We start from the raw sequence: 17,976 nt of genomic DNA on the forward strand, positions 1-17,976 counted from the left end.
TGTGAATCTATTTCATATAAAATAATGGATGCCTGGGTATCATTCGCCCAGATAATAGTTTCCTAGCCTCAGCCTTATCAATAAACTGGGTGCTTCCACCAAAGTCAATGCTTGGAGCCAGGTTTGCTCAACCTCTTAGCAATTGGCAATAGGTCATAGAATCATACAGCACCGAAGGAGGCCATTTGGCCCATCGTGCCTGTGCTGACTCTTTTCAAAGAGTAATCCACTTAATTGCTTCACATTCCGACTCTTTCCCCATAAGCTTTGTCTTTTTTCCAGTTGATTCCAGAGATTTGAAACTGGTGTTGTGACCCTCACATTTGTATTTGGTGCAAGAGAACATAAAGAGGCAAGAAAAATAAGCTTAAAGCTACAAAAGTAAATTTAATATCAAACATTTCCCATCCCCGTACATTGTTTTTCTACCACCTCAGATTCCCCTGCTTACTCTTTTCCTATAGCCTAGGCTAATTACACAGAAAATTGAGTCATATATATTTATGTAAGCATTGTAATTCACCACAAATGATTTTGAATTCAACAAATGATTTGACAGCAAAATATACCTAGTACTGTACTGGTGATACAGGCAGAAAGAGCACATTATTATTCAATGTTTTTTTTCTTTTAAGTGGGCAAATGGTTCTCTTGTGTTGCCACAGATCAAGTAAAGTCAGCATAAAATGCACAATGAATATAATGAGTAGATTTGTACTTGGCACCATAACCCTCCTCTGTGACAAGTCAAGAAATGACTATGAACATTTCATTACTGCAAACTAACTCAACAGCATTTCTGTTTACCTTCACTGATTCAATAGAAGGAGGCCATTTGGCCCATCATGCCTATGCTGACTCTTTTCAAACAGCAATCCACTTACTGCTTCACATCCCAGCTCTTTCCCCATAAGCTTTGTAATTTTTTCCAGTTGGTAGAGATTTGGTGTTGTGACCCTCACGTTCGTATTTGGTGCAAGGGAACATAAACTTGTTTATACTATGAATTTGTGCACCCGCAGAATTTCTATTGATGAGTCTTCTATTGCTTCATATAGACTCATAGATGTTTACAGCACAGAAGGAGGCCATTCGGCCCATTGTGTCCGTGCCGGTCAGCAAAGACCTGACAACACAAATCCCATTTTCCAGCGGATATTGGAAGATCAAACACATGCAGTGTCTTTCATTTCAACATAGTCAAGGTTACGAGTGTATCATTCCTAGCCACTAGTACTTACTTGCAGCTGGATGCAACTAGGAATTACATCCATCGGAATTATGTTTTAAAACAAGAGGGTAAAATTGACCTCCAACAGTAGCAGAAAATAGATTCATTGTAAATCAGCACCCCCGTTTCACACAGTGCCTAGATAATGATATCAGTGCCCCCTTTCACACAGCCACCTAGATAGTGAATCAGCGCTTCCTTTTCACACAGTCTCCTAGATAGTGATATCAATGCCCCCTTTCACACAGCCACCTAGATAGTGAATCAGCACCCCGTTTCACACAGTTACCTAGATAGTGAATCAGTGTCCCCTTTCACACAGTCACCTAGATAGTGAATCAGCGCCCCCTTTCACACAGTACCTAGATAGTGAATCAGTGCCCCCTTTCACACTGTCCCCTAGATATTGAATCAGCGCCCCCTTTCACACAGTCACCTAAATAGTGAATCAGTGCCCCCTTTCACAGTCACCTAGATCGTGAATCAGCGCCCCCTTTCACACAGCCCCCTAGATAGTGAATCAGCGTCCCCATTCACACTGTCACCTAGTGAATCAGCACCCCTGTTCACACAGTCCCCTAGAGAGTGAATCAGCTCCCCCGTTCACACAGTCCCTTAGATAGCGAATCAGCGCCCCCATTCACACACACCTAGATAGTGAATCAGTGTCCCCTTTCACACAGTCACCTAGAAAGTGAATCATCGCCCCTTTCACACAGTCCCCTAGATAGTGAATCTCTGCCCCCTTTCACCCAGTCCCCTAGATAGTGAATCACTGCCCCCTTTCACCCAGTCCCCTAGATAGTGAATCAGTGCCCCCTTTCACACAGTCCCCTAGATAGTGAATCAGTGCCCCCTTTCACCCAGTCCCCTAGATAGTGAATCATCACCCCCTTTCACCCAGTCCCCTAGATAGTGAATCAGCACCCCATTCACACAGTACCCTAGATAGTGAATCATCGCCCCCTTTCACCCAGTCCCCTAGATAGTGAATCAGCACCCCATTCACACAGTACCCTAGATAGTGAATCACTGCCCCCTTTCACCCAGTCCCCTAGATAGTGAATCAGCGTCCCCTTTCACACAGTCCCCTAGACAGTGAATCAGTGTCCCCTTTCGCACAGTCCCCTAGATAGTGAATCTCTGCCCCCTTTCACTCAGTCCCCTAGATAGTGAATCACTGCCCCCTTTCACCCAGTCCCCTAGATAGTGAATCAGTGCCCCCTTTCACACAGTCCCCTAGATAGTGAATCAGTGCCCCCTTTCACCCAGTCCCCTAGATAGTGAATCATCGCCCCCTTTCACCCAGTCCCCTAGATAGTGAATCAGCACCCCATTCACACAGTACCCTAGATAGTGAATCACTGCCCCCTTTCACCCAGTCCCCTAGATAGTGAATCAGTGTCCCCTTTCACCCAGTCCCCTAGATAGTGAATCATCGCCCCCTTTCACCCAGTCCCCTAGATAGTGAATCAGTGTCCCCTTTCACCCAGTCCCCTAGATAGTGAATCACTGCCCCCTTTCACCCAGTCCCCTAGATAGTGAATCAGCGTCCCCTTTCACCCAGTCCCCTAGATAGTGAATCACTGCCCCCTTTCACCCAGTCCCCTAGATAGTGAATCAGTGTCCCCTTTCGCACAGTCCCCTAGCTAGTGAATCAGTGTCCCCTTTCGCACAGTCCCCTAGATAGTGAATCAGCGTCCCCTTTCACACTGTAGTCCATTTTCTTTTCGATTCAAGTAAATCAAATACATTTTATTCACTTTGAGGCCATTTTGCACTTCTAGAGAAGACCAATTTCACTCTAAACATGTTTCACCATCTACAATAGTTTTAACAGAGAAGCAGCAGATGTTTCCTGATGCAGATGTATTCACTCTGTTACAGGCAGGCTGGTGTCTGGTGAATAAGTAAAATTGTGCAAGGAAATGAAAAGAATGAGCAGTCAGCGAGATACTGTGTGAGGGTGAGTTGCAGGAAAGGGTTGGCTGTGTGAGCTGTTTTGAAGAAAACAGAGACATAGAAATTGAGAGAGAAGGCAGGCCAGCAGGAGATTAGACTGGTGCAGGCAGCCATCACCAGACAAGGGAACCACGCTAGAGAAGAGAGGGATAGCCTGACAAAAGCTAGCAAGGTAAAGTTAAGTGTTATTTTATATATGCTTATCGAGCAGCTTCACACAAACACACACAAAAGCATGGGCAAACGACTCCTCCATTTTGAATCTCTTGTAATTTCAACACACCATCCTGCTCTCATGCCCACATGTCCGCCCTTGGTCTGCTGCAATGTTCCAGTGAAGCCCAACGCAAACTGGAGGAACAGCACCTCATCTTCTAATTAGGCACTTTACAGCCATTTGGGCTTAACATTGAGTTCAACAACTACAGACCCTGAACTCAGTCCTCCATTTTGATGTAAAAATTTTTTTTCCAACCCCTTCCCCTCCACAGAGCCATCTGTCACATGTTCTTATGTTTTGTTGTCACAGAGCGCTGGCCCTTGTTCTGCTATTAACGCATTCTGCTATCTTACCCTTAATGCACTATTAGTACTTTCTTTAGTCTTTAACATCACCATTAACACTCCTTTTGTCTTGTGTCCATGACATCTTTGTCAAATCTCTCCTGAGCTCCCACCTATCCCTCACCTTCTATTCTGCTACACTTGCTACCCCTGTCCCCCCACCCCACAACAGTATAAAATCCATCACATTTCTACCTCTCTTCAGCTCTGAAGAAGTCATACAAACTTGAAACACTAACTCTGTTTCTCTCTCCACAGATGCTGCCAGACCTGCTGAGTTTTTCCAGCATTTTCTGTTTTATTTCAGATTTCCAGCATCTGCAGTATTTTGCTTTTATTTTGTGTGTGTCTGTGAGTGAGTGTGTATGTTGGTGTGTTTGTGAGAAAGAGAGAGAGAATGAGCTTTCACCACTCAAATGTTCTAGAGATTCAAAATGGAGGAGTCGTTTGCCCATGCTTTTGTGTGTGTTTGTGTGAAGCTGCTCGATAAGCATATATAAAATAACACTTAACTTTAGCTTGCTAGCTTTTGTCAGGCTATCCCTCTCCTGTCTAGCATGGTTCCCTTGTCTCCTGTCTGGTGATCGCTGCCTGCACCAGTCTAATCTCCTGCTGGCCTGCCTTCTCTCTCAATTTCTACGTCTCTGTTTTCTTCACAACAGCTCACACACCCAACCCTTTCCTGCAACTCACCCTCACACAGTACCTCGCTGACTGCTCATTCTTTTCATTTCCTTGCACAATTTTACTTATTCACCAGACACCAGCCTGCCTGTAACAGAGTGAATACATCTGCATCAGGGAACATCTGCTGCTTCTCTATTAAAACTATTGTAGATGGTGAAACATGTTTAGGGTGAAATTGGCCTTCTCTAGAAGTGCAAAATGGCCTCAAAGTGAATAAAATGTATTTGATTTACTTGAATGGAAAAGGAAACGGGCTACAGTGTGAAATGGGATGCTGATTCACTAGGGTAGAATGTGAATTGTACGCTGATTCACTATCTAGGGTACGCTATCTAGAGTCTAGACCCCTCTTTCACCCCCTTTCAACAGTATAAAATCCAGCACATTTCTACCTCTGAAGAAGAGTCATAGAGACTCGAAACATTAACTCTGTTTCTCTCTCCACAGATGCTGCCAGACCTGCTGAGTTTTTCCAGCGTTTTCTGTTTTTATTACATACACATAGAAGAACATGTAAAGTACTTAAGTAGAGAAGATAAGATTGGTGAAAGCAGAAAAACAGCATTATCATGAGACAGTGGGTGGCATTTTGAGAGAACTCAAAGACACGGATGAGTCACAGAGTGTGTGTGAATCGCTAAAGCTATGGCGGATCATCAGGTGGAAAGGGAGGCACAGAAACCAGCAAAGTGGAGCATCCTCCAGGCCAAGCAACTTGGAAGAAGATAGAAGTCATCAGTCACCAAGGATGTGGACCACCTTAGCAGCATTGTTCCGACAAAGGGACCCCACCCCAAGCCCTAGCCTGCACCTTCCCATCTCACTAACGGTGTTCGGGAGCTGTAGTTAAGGTTTGAAGTCAATATTAAAGCCAAAGGGCTGCTAAGTGCGTTATAGAAAGATAAAATACAATTGAGCTTCTTTGGAACAGTGTAGAAGACCTACAACAAAGAGATTCTCTTCTGGCCTGTCCTGGTCTCTTCCTTGCCCATGTTTCTCATTTCATTCCAAGCTGTCTGTTAGCTCTAGGCAATGCCACTAAACTCCATAATGGGTAGTTTCCTCCTCTCTTTCTCCCCCTCTCTCTTTTCCTTTCTCTCTTTGTCTCTATCTCTCTCTCACTTTCCCTATCTGTCCTCTTTCTCCCTTTACTCTCTTGTCTCAGTTTTCCTTTCTGCCCTCTATGTCTAATTCTCTCCCCTTTACCTCTTTCTCTCTTTCTGAGGATCATGGAAATGTGAACTCTCTAATTCTCTTCTCCAAAGACCTTGGACGCTTTTTTTAATTGTTCATGGCATGTGTGCTTCACTGGCAAGCCCATCATTTGTCGCCCATCCCTAATTGCCCTCGAGAAGATAGTGGTGAACCATCGTTTGAACTTCTGCAGCCCAAATGGTGTAGGTACACCCACAATGCTTTTAGGAAAGGAGCTCCAGCAACAGTGAAAAAACACATATATTTCTAAGTCAGGATGGTGTGTGACTTGCAGGGGAACTTGCAAGTGGTAGTGTTCCCATGCATCTACACCCTGGTCCTTCTAGGTGGTAGAAATTAAAGGTTTGGAAGGTGCTGTTGAAGGAGGTTTAATGAATTGCTGCAGTGTATCTTCTGGATGTTGCACATTGCTGCTACTGTGCATTGGTAGTGGAAGGAGTAAATGTTTATGGTGATGGATAGGGTGTCTTAACAAGCGGGCTGTTTGGTCTTGGTTGGTGTCATGCTTCTTGAGTGTTGGAGCCTCATTCATCCAGGCAAGTGGTGATTATTCCATCACACTTCTGACTTGTGCCTTGTAGATGGTGGACAGGCTTTGGGGAGTCACTGGCTGCAGAATTCCCAGCCTCTGACCTGCTCTTGTAGCCACAGTATTTGGATGGCTAGTCTAGTTAGGTTTCTGGTTAATGGTAACCCCCCCAGGATGTTGATGGTAGGGGTTTCAGCGATGGCAATGCTGTTAAATATCAAGGGGAGATGGCTAGATTCTCTCTTTTTGGAGATAGCACTTGATGGCACTGAATGCTGTCTGGGTTTTGCTGCATGCAGTCACGAACAGCTTTAGTATCTGAAAACTTGAGAATGGTAATAACTGGTGTAAGATGTGTGTAGTTCGGTAGGTCTCATAAAGTGCCTCTGAGTCTTATGTAGTTTAAAGTAAGTATTTATGAACTACCAGTAACTATATACATATACACAGTATAAGCTCTAAGCTAAGAGCTGTCTCCGTGCTTGCTTCTATACACATCTCTGTCCAGTCCAAGACTGTCCTTTAGAGTCGGGTCATGTGTTCCTTTACATCACATTGTGGGCAGTAAATTACCCAATCCCACGTTAACCCTTTATATGCCAGACCTTTATACTACCCCTCCCCCAAGTTTTTATCCAATGTATTTACATTCCTTTCCTGTTTACCCAACATATTTACTTTACTTCTACTACCCCATCTCAAGTACATATGAACATCGAGCAGGAGTAGGCCATTTGGCCCCTCAAGCCCACTCCGCCATTCAATAAGATCAGGGCTGGTCTGATTCTAACTTCTTTCCTACCCCCAATAACCTTTCACCCTCTTGTTAATCAACAATCTATCTAGCTCTTCCTTAAAAATATTCAAAGACTCTGCTTTTGATGAAGAGAGTTCCAAAGATTCATGACCCTCTGAGAGAAAAAAATTCTCCTCATCTCTGTCTTAAATGGGCGACCCCTTATTTTTAAACTGTGACGCCTAGTTCTACATTCTCCCACAAGAGGAAACATCCTCTCCACATCCACCCTATCAAGACCCCTCAGGATCTTAAAGGTTTCAATCAAGTCAACTCTTACTCTTCTAAACGCCAATGGATACAAGCCTAAAGTCCAACCTTTCCTCATAAGACAACTTGCCCATTCCTACTATTACTCAGGTAAACCTTCTCTGAACTGCTTCTATTGCATTTACATCTTTCCTTAAATAAGGAGACCAATACTGTACACTGCTGCAGATGTGGTCTCAACGGTGCCCCACACAACTGAAGCATAACCTCCCTACTTTTGTACTCAATTCCCCTCACAATAAACAATAACATTCTATTAGCTTTCCTAATTACCTGCTGTACCTGCATACTGACCTTTTGTGATTTATGCACTAGGGCACCCAGATCTCTCTGAATCTTAGAGTTCTGCAATCTCTCATAATTTAGATAATATGCTTCTTTTTTATTCTTCCTGCCAAAATGGACAATTTCACATTTGCCTGCATTATACTCCATTTGCCAGATCTTTGCCCACTCACTTAACCTATCTATGTCACTTTATAGCCTCCTCTTCACAACTTATTTTCCTGCCTATCTTTGTGTCGTCAGCAAAGTTAGCAACTATACCATCTGACCCTTCACCCAAGTCATTTATATAAATTATTAAAAAGTCTTTTTGTTTACAGGCTGCAGGAACTCTGCAGGCTTTATAATTCTTCCAGATGTCTTTACAAGAGTTGGAGGAGTGGTAGGTTCTGTTGCAGTGGTGAGGTTGTTTTGGATGTGGTTATTCTGGATCTGGTCGTCGTCTTCAATTTCTCTCCAATGTATAGTGGGAGAATCACATCGAGGGAAAAGGAGAAGGCTCCTCCTGTTCCTGTTGATCGTACCTGCTGGAGTACAGACAAGATATGGCCATGGCTGGTTATCTTCTGTCTGGACAATAACGCTCTCTCTATCAAGGTCCTTAATCCAGATTCTGTCATCCTTGTGTAAACATGGCAGGTGTCTGGTGGGGCACCTTTTTTTAGGCAGAAGCACGCTCTCTGTTCTCTGGCCTGAATGTTTTGGTCATTTTTTTCATTCTTTCATGGAATGTGGGCATCGCTGGCTAGGCCAGGATTTATTGCCCATCCCTAATTGCCCTTGAGAAGGTGGTGGTGAACTGCCTTCTTGAACCTCTGCAGTCCATGTGTTGTAGATACACCCACAGTGATGTTAGGGAGGGAGTCCCAGGACTTTGACTTGGTGACAGTGAAGCAACGGTAATATAGTTCCAAGTCAAGATGATGCGTGGTTTGGAGGGGAACTTGCAGGTGGTGGTGTTCCTATGAATCTGCTGCCCTTGTCCTTCTAGGTGCTAGAGGTCGTGGGCTTGGAAGGTGCTGTTGAAGGAGTATTGGTGAGCTGTTCATTGCCAATCCTGGTATTAGCTTCTTTGGCAGGATTAGGAGTTGTTTGCAGAGTTTTCTGCCCATCAGGAGTCCAGATGGGACTAAGCCACATTATAGTGGGGCAGATCAGTAGGTTAACAGTGCTGTTGTGAAGGTGTGGGTCTTCCTCAGGAGAGCTTTTATGGTGCAGACCCCTCTTTCTGCCTCACTGTTCGACTATGGGTATCTTGGGGCGCTGGGACGGTGATGGAAGCCGTAAGTGACGGCAAATTGGATGAAGTATTTGTTTGCAAATTGTGGACCGTTATCCGACACAATCTGGTCCGGGATGCCTTGGCTTGTGAAGATCTCTTTCAGCACTCCCACCACCGTTTCTGTGGTTGTCGCATACAATTGCTTCACCTCAATCCATCGGGAGGAGTAGTACAACACAATGGGGAAGGATCTTCCATTGAAGGCGAATAAATCGATGCCCAGCTGCTCTCATGGCCTGGTTGAGAACTGTGTGGGGATAGGGGGCTCCTCCTGGTCCTACTCGTGTAGCGCACACTCCTGGCAGTTTGCTATCATATCTCAATTGCCTTTGCAATGCCTGGTCACCACAAGGCGGACTGGGCCTGTGCCCTACATTTGGTAACGCCCAGGTGTCCCTGGTGTATTTTTTGGAGGATTTCTAGCAGAAGGGAGTCTGATATGACCTGCCCCTTGTTGTATACCAGCAAATTGGTGATGACGGTAAAGTGCTTCTGCTGTTCAAACCAAATCTTTGTGGTAGTGCCACTCTGTCTCTGCTGTGGCCACCTTTGTTGACAGTAACAGCAACGCGGGCACACTCCTCATCTCACATTTGTTCCTAGCGGATTTGTTGGACTTTTCCTGTGGTAGCCAGCAATTCCCAATTGGGAATACGATTCAAGCTCCTCAATCAGGTTGCCATCATGATTCTTTGGAAGGTCCACTGTGGCCTTAGAAAGTATATCCACTGCTCGTTTTTTTGTTCCCTGAACATATACCATCTCATATGCAAATCTCATGAGGCGTAGTTGGAATCTCTGGATTCTAGGGGGTATTTTTGCCAGCTCCTTCTCATCTAACAGTGAGACCAGTGGCTTATGGTCTGTTTCAATGGTGACCTTTAGGCCAATAATGTAGTCCGAAAACTTCTCACGTGCCCACGTGACTGCAAGAACTTCTTTTTTGACCATGGCTTGTCTTGTCTCGATGTCCGACAGTCCTCTGGATGTGAAGTACATCTGTCCAGTTGTTCCTGAAATAAGACTGCTCCAAGGCCTGTGGACGAAGCACCCACTGCTACGGCCGTGGGTAGGAATGGGTAGTAGTGGGTTAGGTGTTGGTTGAGGGCAGCAAGGCTTTGATGCAACCAAATGTTTGCTCTTGGTGCGTGTCCCAGCACCAAGCCTGGTCTTTCTTGAGAAGGTGCCGCAGGCGTTCTGTGACCTGTGCCAGATTGGGTAAAAGTTTTGCCAACTGGTTAACCATCCTCAGGAATCTCTGGAGGTCCAGAATCAAGGTGGGGTTGGGAACTCACTGATAGCTTTTGTTTTCTGTGGGTCCGCCGTGATTCGCTGTTGCAGATGATGGTCCCAGGAACCGAATAAAGGTCTTAGAGAATTTGCATTTCTCATTCTCAGCCCTGCTTCCTGCAAGCGTTCTAGGACCACTGTGAGCCTTTTGTCATGTCCTTCTGTTGTTGTGCCATGGACCAAAACATTGTCCACATGGCAGATGACACCCTCTAGGCCTTGCAAAATGGCCGACATCGTGCATTGAAAGATTTCCAGTTCATGGTGATTCCGAATAGTGAGCGGTTGAAGCAAAATCTGCAAATGGTGATGAATGTGGTCAGAAATCTTGACTTTTCATCTAGTGGAAGTTGCCAGAAGCTGCTGTTATTTGAAAACACTTGCTTTTGAAGAGTTTGGTCAGGCTGTCGTCCACCAAGGACATCGGATGGACTTCTCTCACCACGACTTGAGTGAGCTGTGTTAAGACAACACAGATACAGATGGACCCGTTCCGTTTTGGGACTGGGACCATCCTGGAACACCATTTGGTTGGCTGAGTGACGGGGGAGATGACATCCATTTCTGTCATCTCGTCCAGCTATTGCTGCACTTGCTTCATGAGTGGGCGGGGTAGTTTTCATGGTGTGAACAGACACACGGGCTTAACATCCTCCCTCAATGTAGTCCCGTACGCAGTCCTGAGCCACCACAATCCAGGAAAGAGTTTAGGAAACTCATTTTTTCAGTTTGGAACCAGGCCTTGTTGGTCGACCTCGCCAATTTTCTGTAGGAGGTTGAGGTTGACACAAACTTTTCAGCTTAAAAGGGAACATTCTTGGTTGTGAATGACAAACAGGGTCTCTCATATTCTTTTGCCTTTGTACCTGAGTATCACCTGCAGGGTACCTTTCGCCAGGAAATTGATGCCGCCTGCTCTGTGCAGCTGTGTTGTGGGCGGATCGGATTGACCATCCTGGATCTTCCCCGCACTATCTGAGTTTTCTCGGGTCTTGTAACGGTTGGTTCCCGGTTTATGCTAGGGTTTAAAATGCTGATTTTTTTCTAATCTACTTTTTTTTCAATTTTAAGTGAGCTTGGCTGCCAGGCGTAGTCAGGCACCATCTCGGGACTTGGGCTGTTTGTGGTGCGTTTTAAAATGGCAATTCTGACTGCTGCTGACTTAAAAGCTTTTTAAACTCGTTCCGGCCAAGAACGTAAGTTTTTTAGCCCATCCCTACTAGGTCTTCTGTCTCTGTACTCTCTGAGTAATGAAGTTGAACTTCCTCCGGATTCAGTAGTCTTCTGCTGCAGTGTGGAATCTTGCTTTGGAGCTTTTCTCTGGCGATCTCCATCTGCGCCTTCATCTCTGGTGCATTTCATCAGGTCAGAATGCTGCTTTTTCAATCTTCCAAGTTTTAAATTTCTTCTCCAGCTTCTTTGAGGTGCTGAGTTATTTCGATAGCTACCACTATGTTGTAAGATGTTGTGTATAGTTCGATAGGTCTCACAAAGAAGTTCTGAGTCTTATGTATTTTAACAGTAAGTATGTATTAACTACTAGTAACTATGTACATATATACAGTATAAGGTCTAAACTAGGAGCTGTCTCCATACTTGCTTCTATACACATCTCTGTCCAGTCCAAAGACTGCCCTTTAGACCTGGTTAATATATTCCTTTACATCACACTGTAGACCTTTGTACTACAATAACAATGTGAAATCATCAGCAAACATCCCCACTTCTGACCTATGACAGAGTCACTGATGAAGTAGCTGAAGATAGTTGGGCCGAGGACACTACCCTGAGGAACTCCTGCAGTGATGTCCTGAGCTGAGATAATTGCCTTCCAACAACCACAACCATCTTCTTTTGTGCTAGGAATGACTCCAACCAGTGGAGCGTTTTCCACTGATTCCCATTGACTACTATTTTGCTCCTTGATGCTGCACTCAGTCAAATACTGCCTTGATGTCAAGGGCTATCACTCTCACCTGTTCTGTCTATGTTTGGACCGAAGCTGTAATAAGGTCAGGAGCTGAATGGCCCTGGTGGAACCTAAACTGAGCATCATTGAGCAGGTTATTGCTGAGTAAGTGTAGCTTGATAGCACTGCCGATGACACTTTCCATCAGTTTGCTGATTATTGAAAATAGCCTAATGGAATGGTAATTGAATTTGTCCTGTTTTTTGCAGACAGGACATACCTGAGCAATTTTCCACATTTCTGGGCAAATGCCTGTGTTGTAGCTGTACTGGAACAGCTTGGCTAGGGGCACGGCTAATTCTGGAGCACAGGTCTTCAGTATTACAACTTAGATATTGTCAGAGCCCATTGCCTTTGCTGTATCCAGTGCCTTTAGCTGTTTCTTGATATCATGTCTAGTGAATTGAATCCACCGAGGACTGGCATCCGTGATGCTGGGGACCTCAGAAAGAGGACAAGATGGATCATCCACTCTGTACTTCTGGCTAAAGATGATTGCAAATGCTTCAGCCTTGTCTTTTACACTGACCCCCATCATTGAGGATGGGGTTGTATGTGAAGCCTCTTCCTCCAGTTGGCTGTTTAATTGTCCACCACCATTCATGCCTGTACGTGGCAGGACTGCAGAGATCTGATCTGATCTGACTGTGCCCTGTTGCATGCTGCTTCTGCTGCTTAGCTGTGATATGGCATCACAAGGTTGGCACCTCATTTTAAGATATGCCTGGTGCTGCTCCTGGCATGCTCTTCTGCAATACTCATTGAACCAGGGTTGGTCCCCTGGCTTGATAGTAATGGTTGAGTGAGGAATATGCCAGGCCCTGAGGTTACAGATTGTGGGTGAATGCAATGCTATAGCTGCTACTGATGTTACACAACATTTCATGGATGCTCAGTTTTGAGCTGCAAGATCTGTTCTGCATCTGTCCCATTTAGCACAGTGGTAGTGCCACACAACATTATGGAGGGTATCTTCAATATGAAGATAGGACTTCATCTCCACAAGGACTGTGTGGTGGTCACTCCTACCAGTACTGTCATGAACAGATGCAGCTGCGACAGGTAGATCGATAAGATCTCACTGCTCAGGCCCAGTCTGGCAAACGCCTTTCAGGGTTCAGCCAGCTGGATCAGTAGAGGTGCTACCAAATCACTCTTGCTGATGGGCATTGAAATCTCCCACCAAGAATACATTCTGTGTCCTTGCTACCCTTAGGTCTTCTCCCAAGTGGTGTTCAATATGGAGGAGCACTGATTCATTAGCTGAGGGAAGGAAATCAGTGGTAATCAGCAGGAGGTTCTCTTGCCCATGTTTGAGGCTTCATGGGATCCAGAGTCAATGTTGAGGACTCCCAGGACAACTCCTCTGGGATCAATGGAAATATTAAAACTGAGTTCAATAGATTTTCTTTCTAAGAGTATCAAGGGATGGGGATTAGAGGCAGGTAAAAGGGGTTTAGGTGCAGACCTGCCATGATATAATTAAATGATGAAACAGGCTCATGGAGTTGAATAGCCTACTCCTGTTCCTATTTTCCTCTCTGCCCTCTTTCTATCTCTCTATCCCTCTCTCTCCTATCTACCCCCTTTATCTTTTTCTAACCCGAGCATTCACCCTCCTCCTCTCACATCTCTCTCCCTCCCTCTCTCTCTATGTCTCTTTATCTCTATCTCTCTCTCTCTCTGATTGTAAGCTAACATATGATCGTGACATAAGTTCTTGTGATACGGAACATTATCGGTTGCCATTAAGAACTGTGGCCATAATTAAAAATTAAAAATAAAATATAATTGTGCCTTTCTATGTGTCACAAGATTTAGCCACAGGACTTATTCCAATCTCTGCTACCAAATAGATGCTGTACATTTGTACAATGCAAAATAATTCAAATGACTACTTGATGTTACTGTTACTGATACTGTTACTGATGTCCATGGGTCAGCCCCATCCTAGAATCTACGCTACTGTGATTGGAATTTTCTCAGAGAAGGTTAGTGTTTCGTCTGAAGGCCATGCCCACTTTATTGTGCTGGTGCAAGTTAGATGCTTTGAAAATTATAATAAACTTTGAGACACATATAATGATTCAGAATTTCTTGGTAGTCAGCTGGCTTCAACATTACTCACATTCCTCAGGAGCATGCAAGTCACTAATATCTATTATTGAGCTAATAACTTACTTTTAAAATTCTAACACCTAATGTCTTATAGATCTGCACACTGATGTTCTCATGCCATATTCCAAAGTGATAAAGGTGTGTGATCCTGGTGCTCAGGTAGCTAGGCTCTCTATGTGTCATTCATGTTCAGCAAAAGTGTAACAGGTTATAAACTCTCTTTCTAAATACAGTTCTATATGTCTATATTTCCAAGCATGCAGCAAAATATTTAATATTTATAAATTAAAATAAGCTGTTGTCACTCAATAAATGCAACTCAATGGGCAGTGGGGAATCCATGGCCTATTTACTATCTGTAAGGGCATACTTGCAAAGTTTCTGCAATTACTCACCAGTGACTAAAACAGTTCCCCACAAGAGGGAGTGAGTGAGGCAAAATGGAGTTAGAAATGAACTCGCTTGTTTTTGCCTAATAACTGGTTCAAAGCAGTGCCTTGGTAGCAGCACATTTGTCCTTTTTGCCATGATAAAGGAGAGATTATTTTTTGCAATGTTAATATTAGAAAGAAGAATGTAAGTTTGTGGATCCTGTCATTTACAGGTTAAGGATCTGACTCCAGCTGCATTTCATCTTTTCTTTCCTTATGTCATATGATATTGTTAATTTTACAAAGGTTTTTGGCTTCACTGGGTTCCAAAATGAAGTTGATTTATTTTTTCAGGGTGCGGTGTTCATATTGAATCTGTGAAAATGCCTAATTTAGCACCAGTGTCTTTTCACAATCAGTTTCAAGATGTCTTGTAAATCTGACAACTCTCACAATGAAGCTATGTGTCCTTCCTGCAGTCTTGCTGTATTCTGTTGTCTGTCTGTCTCTGCACTGAAATTATTGCATTTATTCCTGTTGTTAATTTGTTGTAATGGCCTTTGTTTACAGGCTGTGTTGTAACCTGGTGACAAGCATTAATTTGTGTTCCTCAAATGCTAATGCATTTTATTTCTGGTTTTCATTTATATCTCATTTGAAAATCTTTATATCATAACTGTGTCTACAGGCATTATTTGTAGAAGATACTGGAGATTATGATGCTGTGTACTGCAAGTCTGGAACTGCCTAGTCTCGCATTGATTTTCTGTCTCTCTCTCTTTCTCTGTCTCTCGATCTCTCTGCCTCCTTCCCACTTCTCATTATCACTGTCCCTCACTCCTGCTCTTTTGCACTGTGTTTTGCTCAGTCTTTCCCTTTCTGCCTGTTTCTCCCTCTCTCTATAAATAATAGTAACTCCATATACATACATTTTGTGCTGACTTATTTTTTTCTAGATCCATCTCAGAGTACCAGCACCCTTCACTGTTTTACCAACCCTAGTTACCACACAGTGTCCCAGTGTGGGAGACTCACCCGTTTTATCAATAACCCGGATGAAAGCTGCTTCATTAAGGTATGTATTGATACAATATTGCACTAAACTGCAATGGCCAATGTAATCCTCACCTTCCCATTGGAATCTAAAGCCACAAGAAATGCTATATGTATCATGACTTTGTGGTACCATTGGTCAAGCTTCAAGGGCAGTTTCAACCAATCAAAGAAACTCCAACCATCTTTTATTCCAACTCACAGTTTTATTTGATTTTCCCAAACCGAAAACCCTCTTGGAGCGCTTTTTATTAAATGCAACATAACAGGAAAGCATAGGACATACTGTCGTAATGGGAAACAACTTTGTTTCTGCTTTTAGTCTGAAAATTGTGGGGAGACATCAAGCACAGGGGCCATACCTACCAACACAGCAGAGGTGTGAGGATCTGAGAACTGACTGACTGCTCTGGAAGCTACAATTGATGCACAACCCAGGGAGTCCAAGAGAGATAGAAAGAGAAAGTAGCTTAAAATAAGGATCAATCTGAAGCCGCACATTTAAAAAAATAACAAGTTGCTTGATGGTGACATTTCCCAACGCAGGAAAGTTTCTCTTTTCTAGCACTGATAATTCTCACATTAAGAAACACAGAACTTAACCGAAAAAAGTCAGACATTGTTCCAATGCAGCGTCAGAGTAGGATGTACGTTCTTGTTTTCAGCAATATAAGCAATGAGACAGCATGTCAGTTACTATCAACATTCATACATCAATAAAGGCCTTATGGGTGATACCGCAGAGATCAGTTACCACCTGTATCCCTATAAAGGATAAGAAGGAAGATTTCAGGTGAGGGGGAAGGGGAGAGGTGGTGTCCTGCCAGCTGCAATGGCATGAGTGGCAGTGTTAAAAAAAAGTAAAGAATCTGTGGAATCTATCTCAATGACCGGACTCTCTGGGAAGATTATTAATATAATTATTTGAAATCATTTACTGAACTACCTTGTTGTACACTCCAGCCTGTGCACTACTATTGTGTAAAGTGAGTTATAATATTGAAGTGACAAATCTGGCATTCTACCTTTTGCTGAAAGTTGCCCCATTTAACTGTTGCAATCTTTTATTAATTCACAAACAGACAAAAAAACAGCTTTTCTCAAGTCTCAAGAGTGTAGAGCTTTCTGGACAAGAAGGCTGTAGACAAGATTTCAACAACTCATTGCATCCTGAATGGAGATACTACAGTAACTTGAATGATTTAGGTCAGTAAGCCCTCAACATGGTTTTACTTTTGAAACTGAGGTTTGTGTCAGGTTAAAATGACAGGAGTGATGGTATCATGCAAACTATTCATCCTGTGCATGTCCTCATTAATACTAACATGAATGCTTGTTTGTACTGTACTACCCTATCCCTTCTGTGCCTCTCACATTAGTACAGCACCCACATACAAAGTCCTAGCTGAAATATATTACATGGCGGACTGATATCCATTATAAACATCACACAAAGGGGCCCTGTGTGATTCTCGCAGTTGATGCATTATTAGTTTGTGTTTGGAAATTTGCAGCATGAGGGTTGTCAGAGCCCACACACCATGTGGAAATGCAGCTCAAACAGCCCTTCAGTGCTACTATTAACATCTCGAATGCAGATAATTTTGACATGATTTGTAGCGAGACTGACATCCCACCCACATTGCTATAGAAGGTCTTTGACCTCTCTTTCTGGTTGGATGACCCACACTCAGACTAGCAACTGGGTTGTGAAAGTCCAATTTCATTTAACATGGAAGTTTGACAGAGCCTGAACGAGGACTTGCTATTCTTTCCTTCCCAAGTTTGAACAAGAGTTTAGATAAATTGAGCTGATCCCATAAATCAGTCAGCCACTAGAAGATGCCCACTCAATGTCCAACACTTCTCCCTTCACCAGCCCCCAACTGAGCAAGCACCAGCTTCCACTTTGTACTTTCCCACAATGATATGGCTCAGATTGAATCTGCATCTCACACTCCAATGCAGCCTGGAGAGCCTTCCACCAGCCCACCTTCACACTCACAAAAATCGAGTTTTCGATGACCTTATTTCCAGGATGATGTGTGTGCAGATTGGGGAACTGCAACTAAACTGTGTGGTGATGTCACTGCTCCATACAAATACATTTTTATTTCCAGATTCCTAGGATTACATGGAGGAGAATATTTTAGTGTGTTTTACGCTGGAATTGGTGCCTGGGTCTAACCAAAGCAGGAGACACAAACTGTGAACTTCAGTCAATTGCCCATATCCTAGTGTAAAATATTCTAAGATATTCATTACACTTATTCATAGATAATAGTCATTTTTGGAATATGTGTTATTATCACTGTACCAGTGAATTGAGTTGCTTGTTTCAGTTCATCACAATG

At 43.6% G+C, this 17,976-nt stretch overlaps 1 protein-coding gene across 1 annotated transcript in view; it reads left to right on the plus strand.

Annotated features, from left to right (window-relative positions):
• The window catches only part of megf11 (multiple EGF-like-domains 11), a 464,413-nt gene that overhangs the window by 435,041 nt on the left and 11,396 nt on the right, over positions 1-17,976 (plus strand). Inside the window, exons 22-23 of the mRNA XM_078530151.1 lie at positions 15,526-15,644; positions 16,705-16,828. Coding sequence (XP_078386277.1) covers positions 15,526-15,644; positions 16,705-16,828 — 243 coding nt within the window. The remainder of the gene's footprint in view (positions 1-15,525; positions 15,645-16,704; positions 16,829-17,976) is intronic.

Source organism: Cetorhinus maximus, chromosome 26 (genome assembly GCF_964194155.1).
Source record: "Cetorhinus maximus chromosome 26, sCetMax3.hap1.1, whole genome shotgun sequence".
Taxonomy (NCBI): Eukaryota; Metazoa; Chordata; class Chondrichthyes; order Lamniformes; family Cetorhinidae; genus Cetorhinus; species Cetorhinus maximus.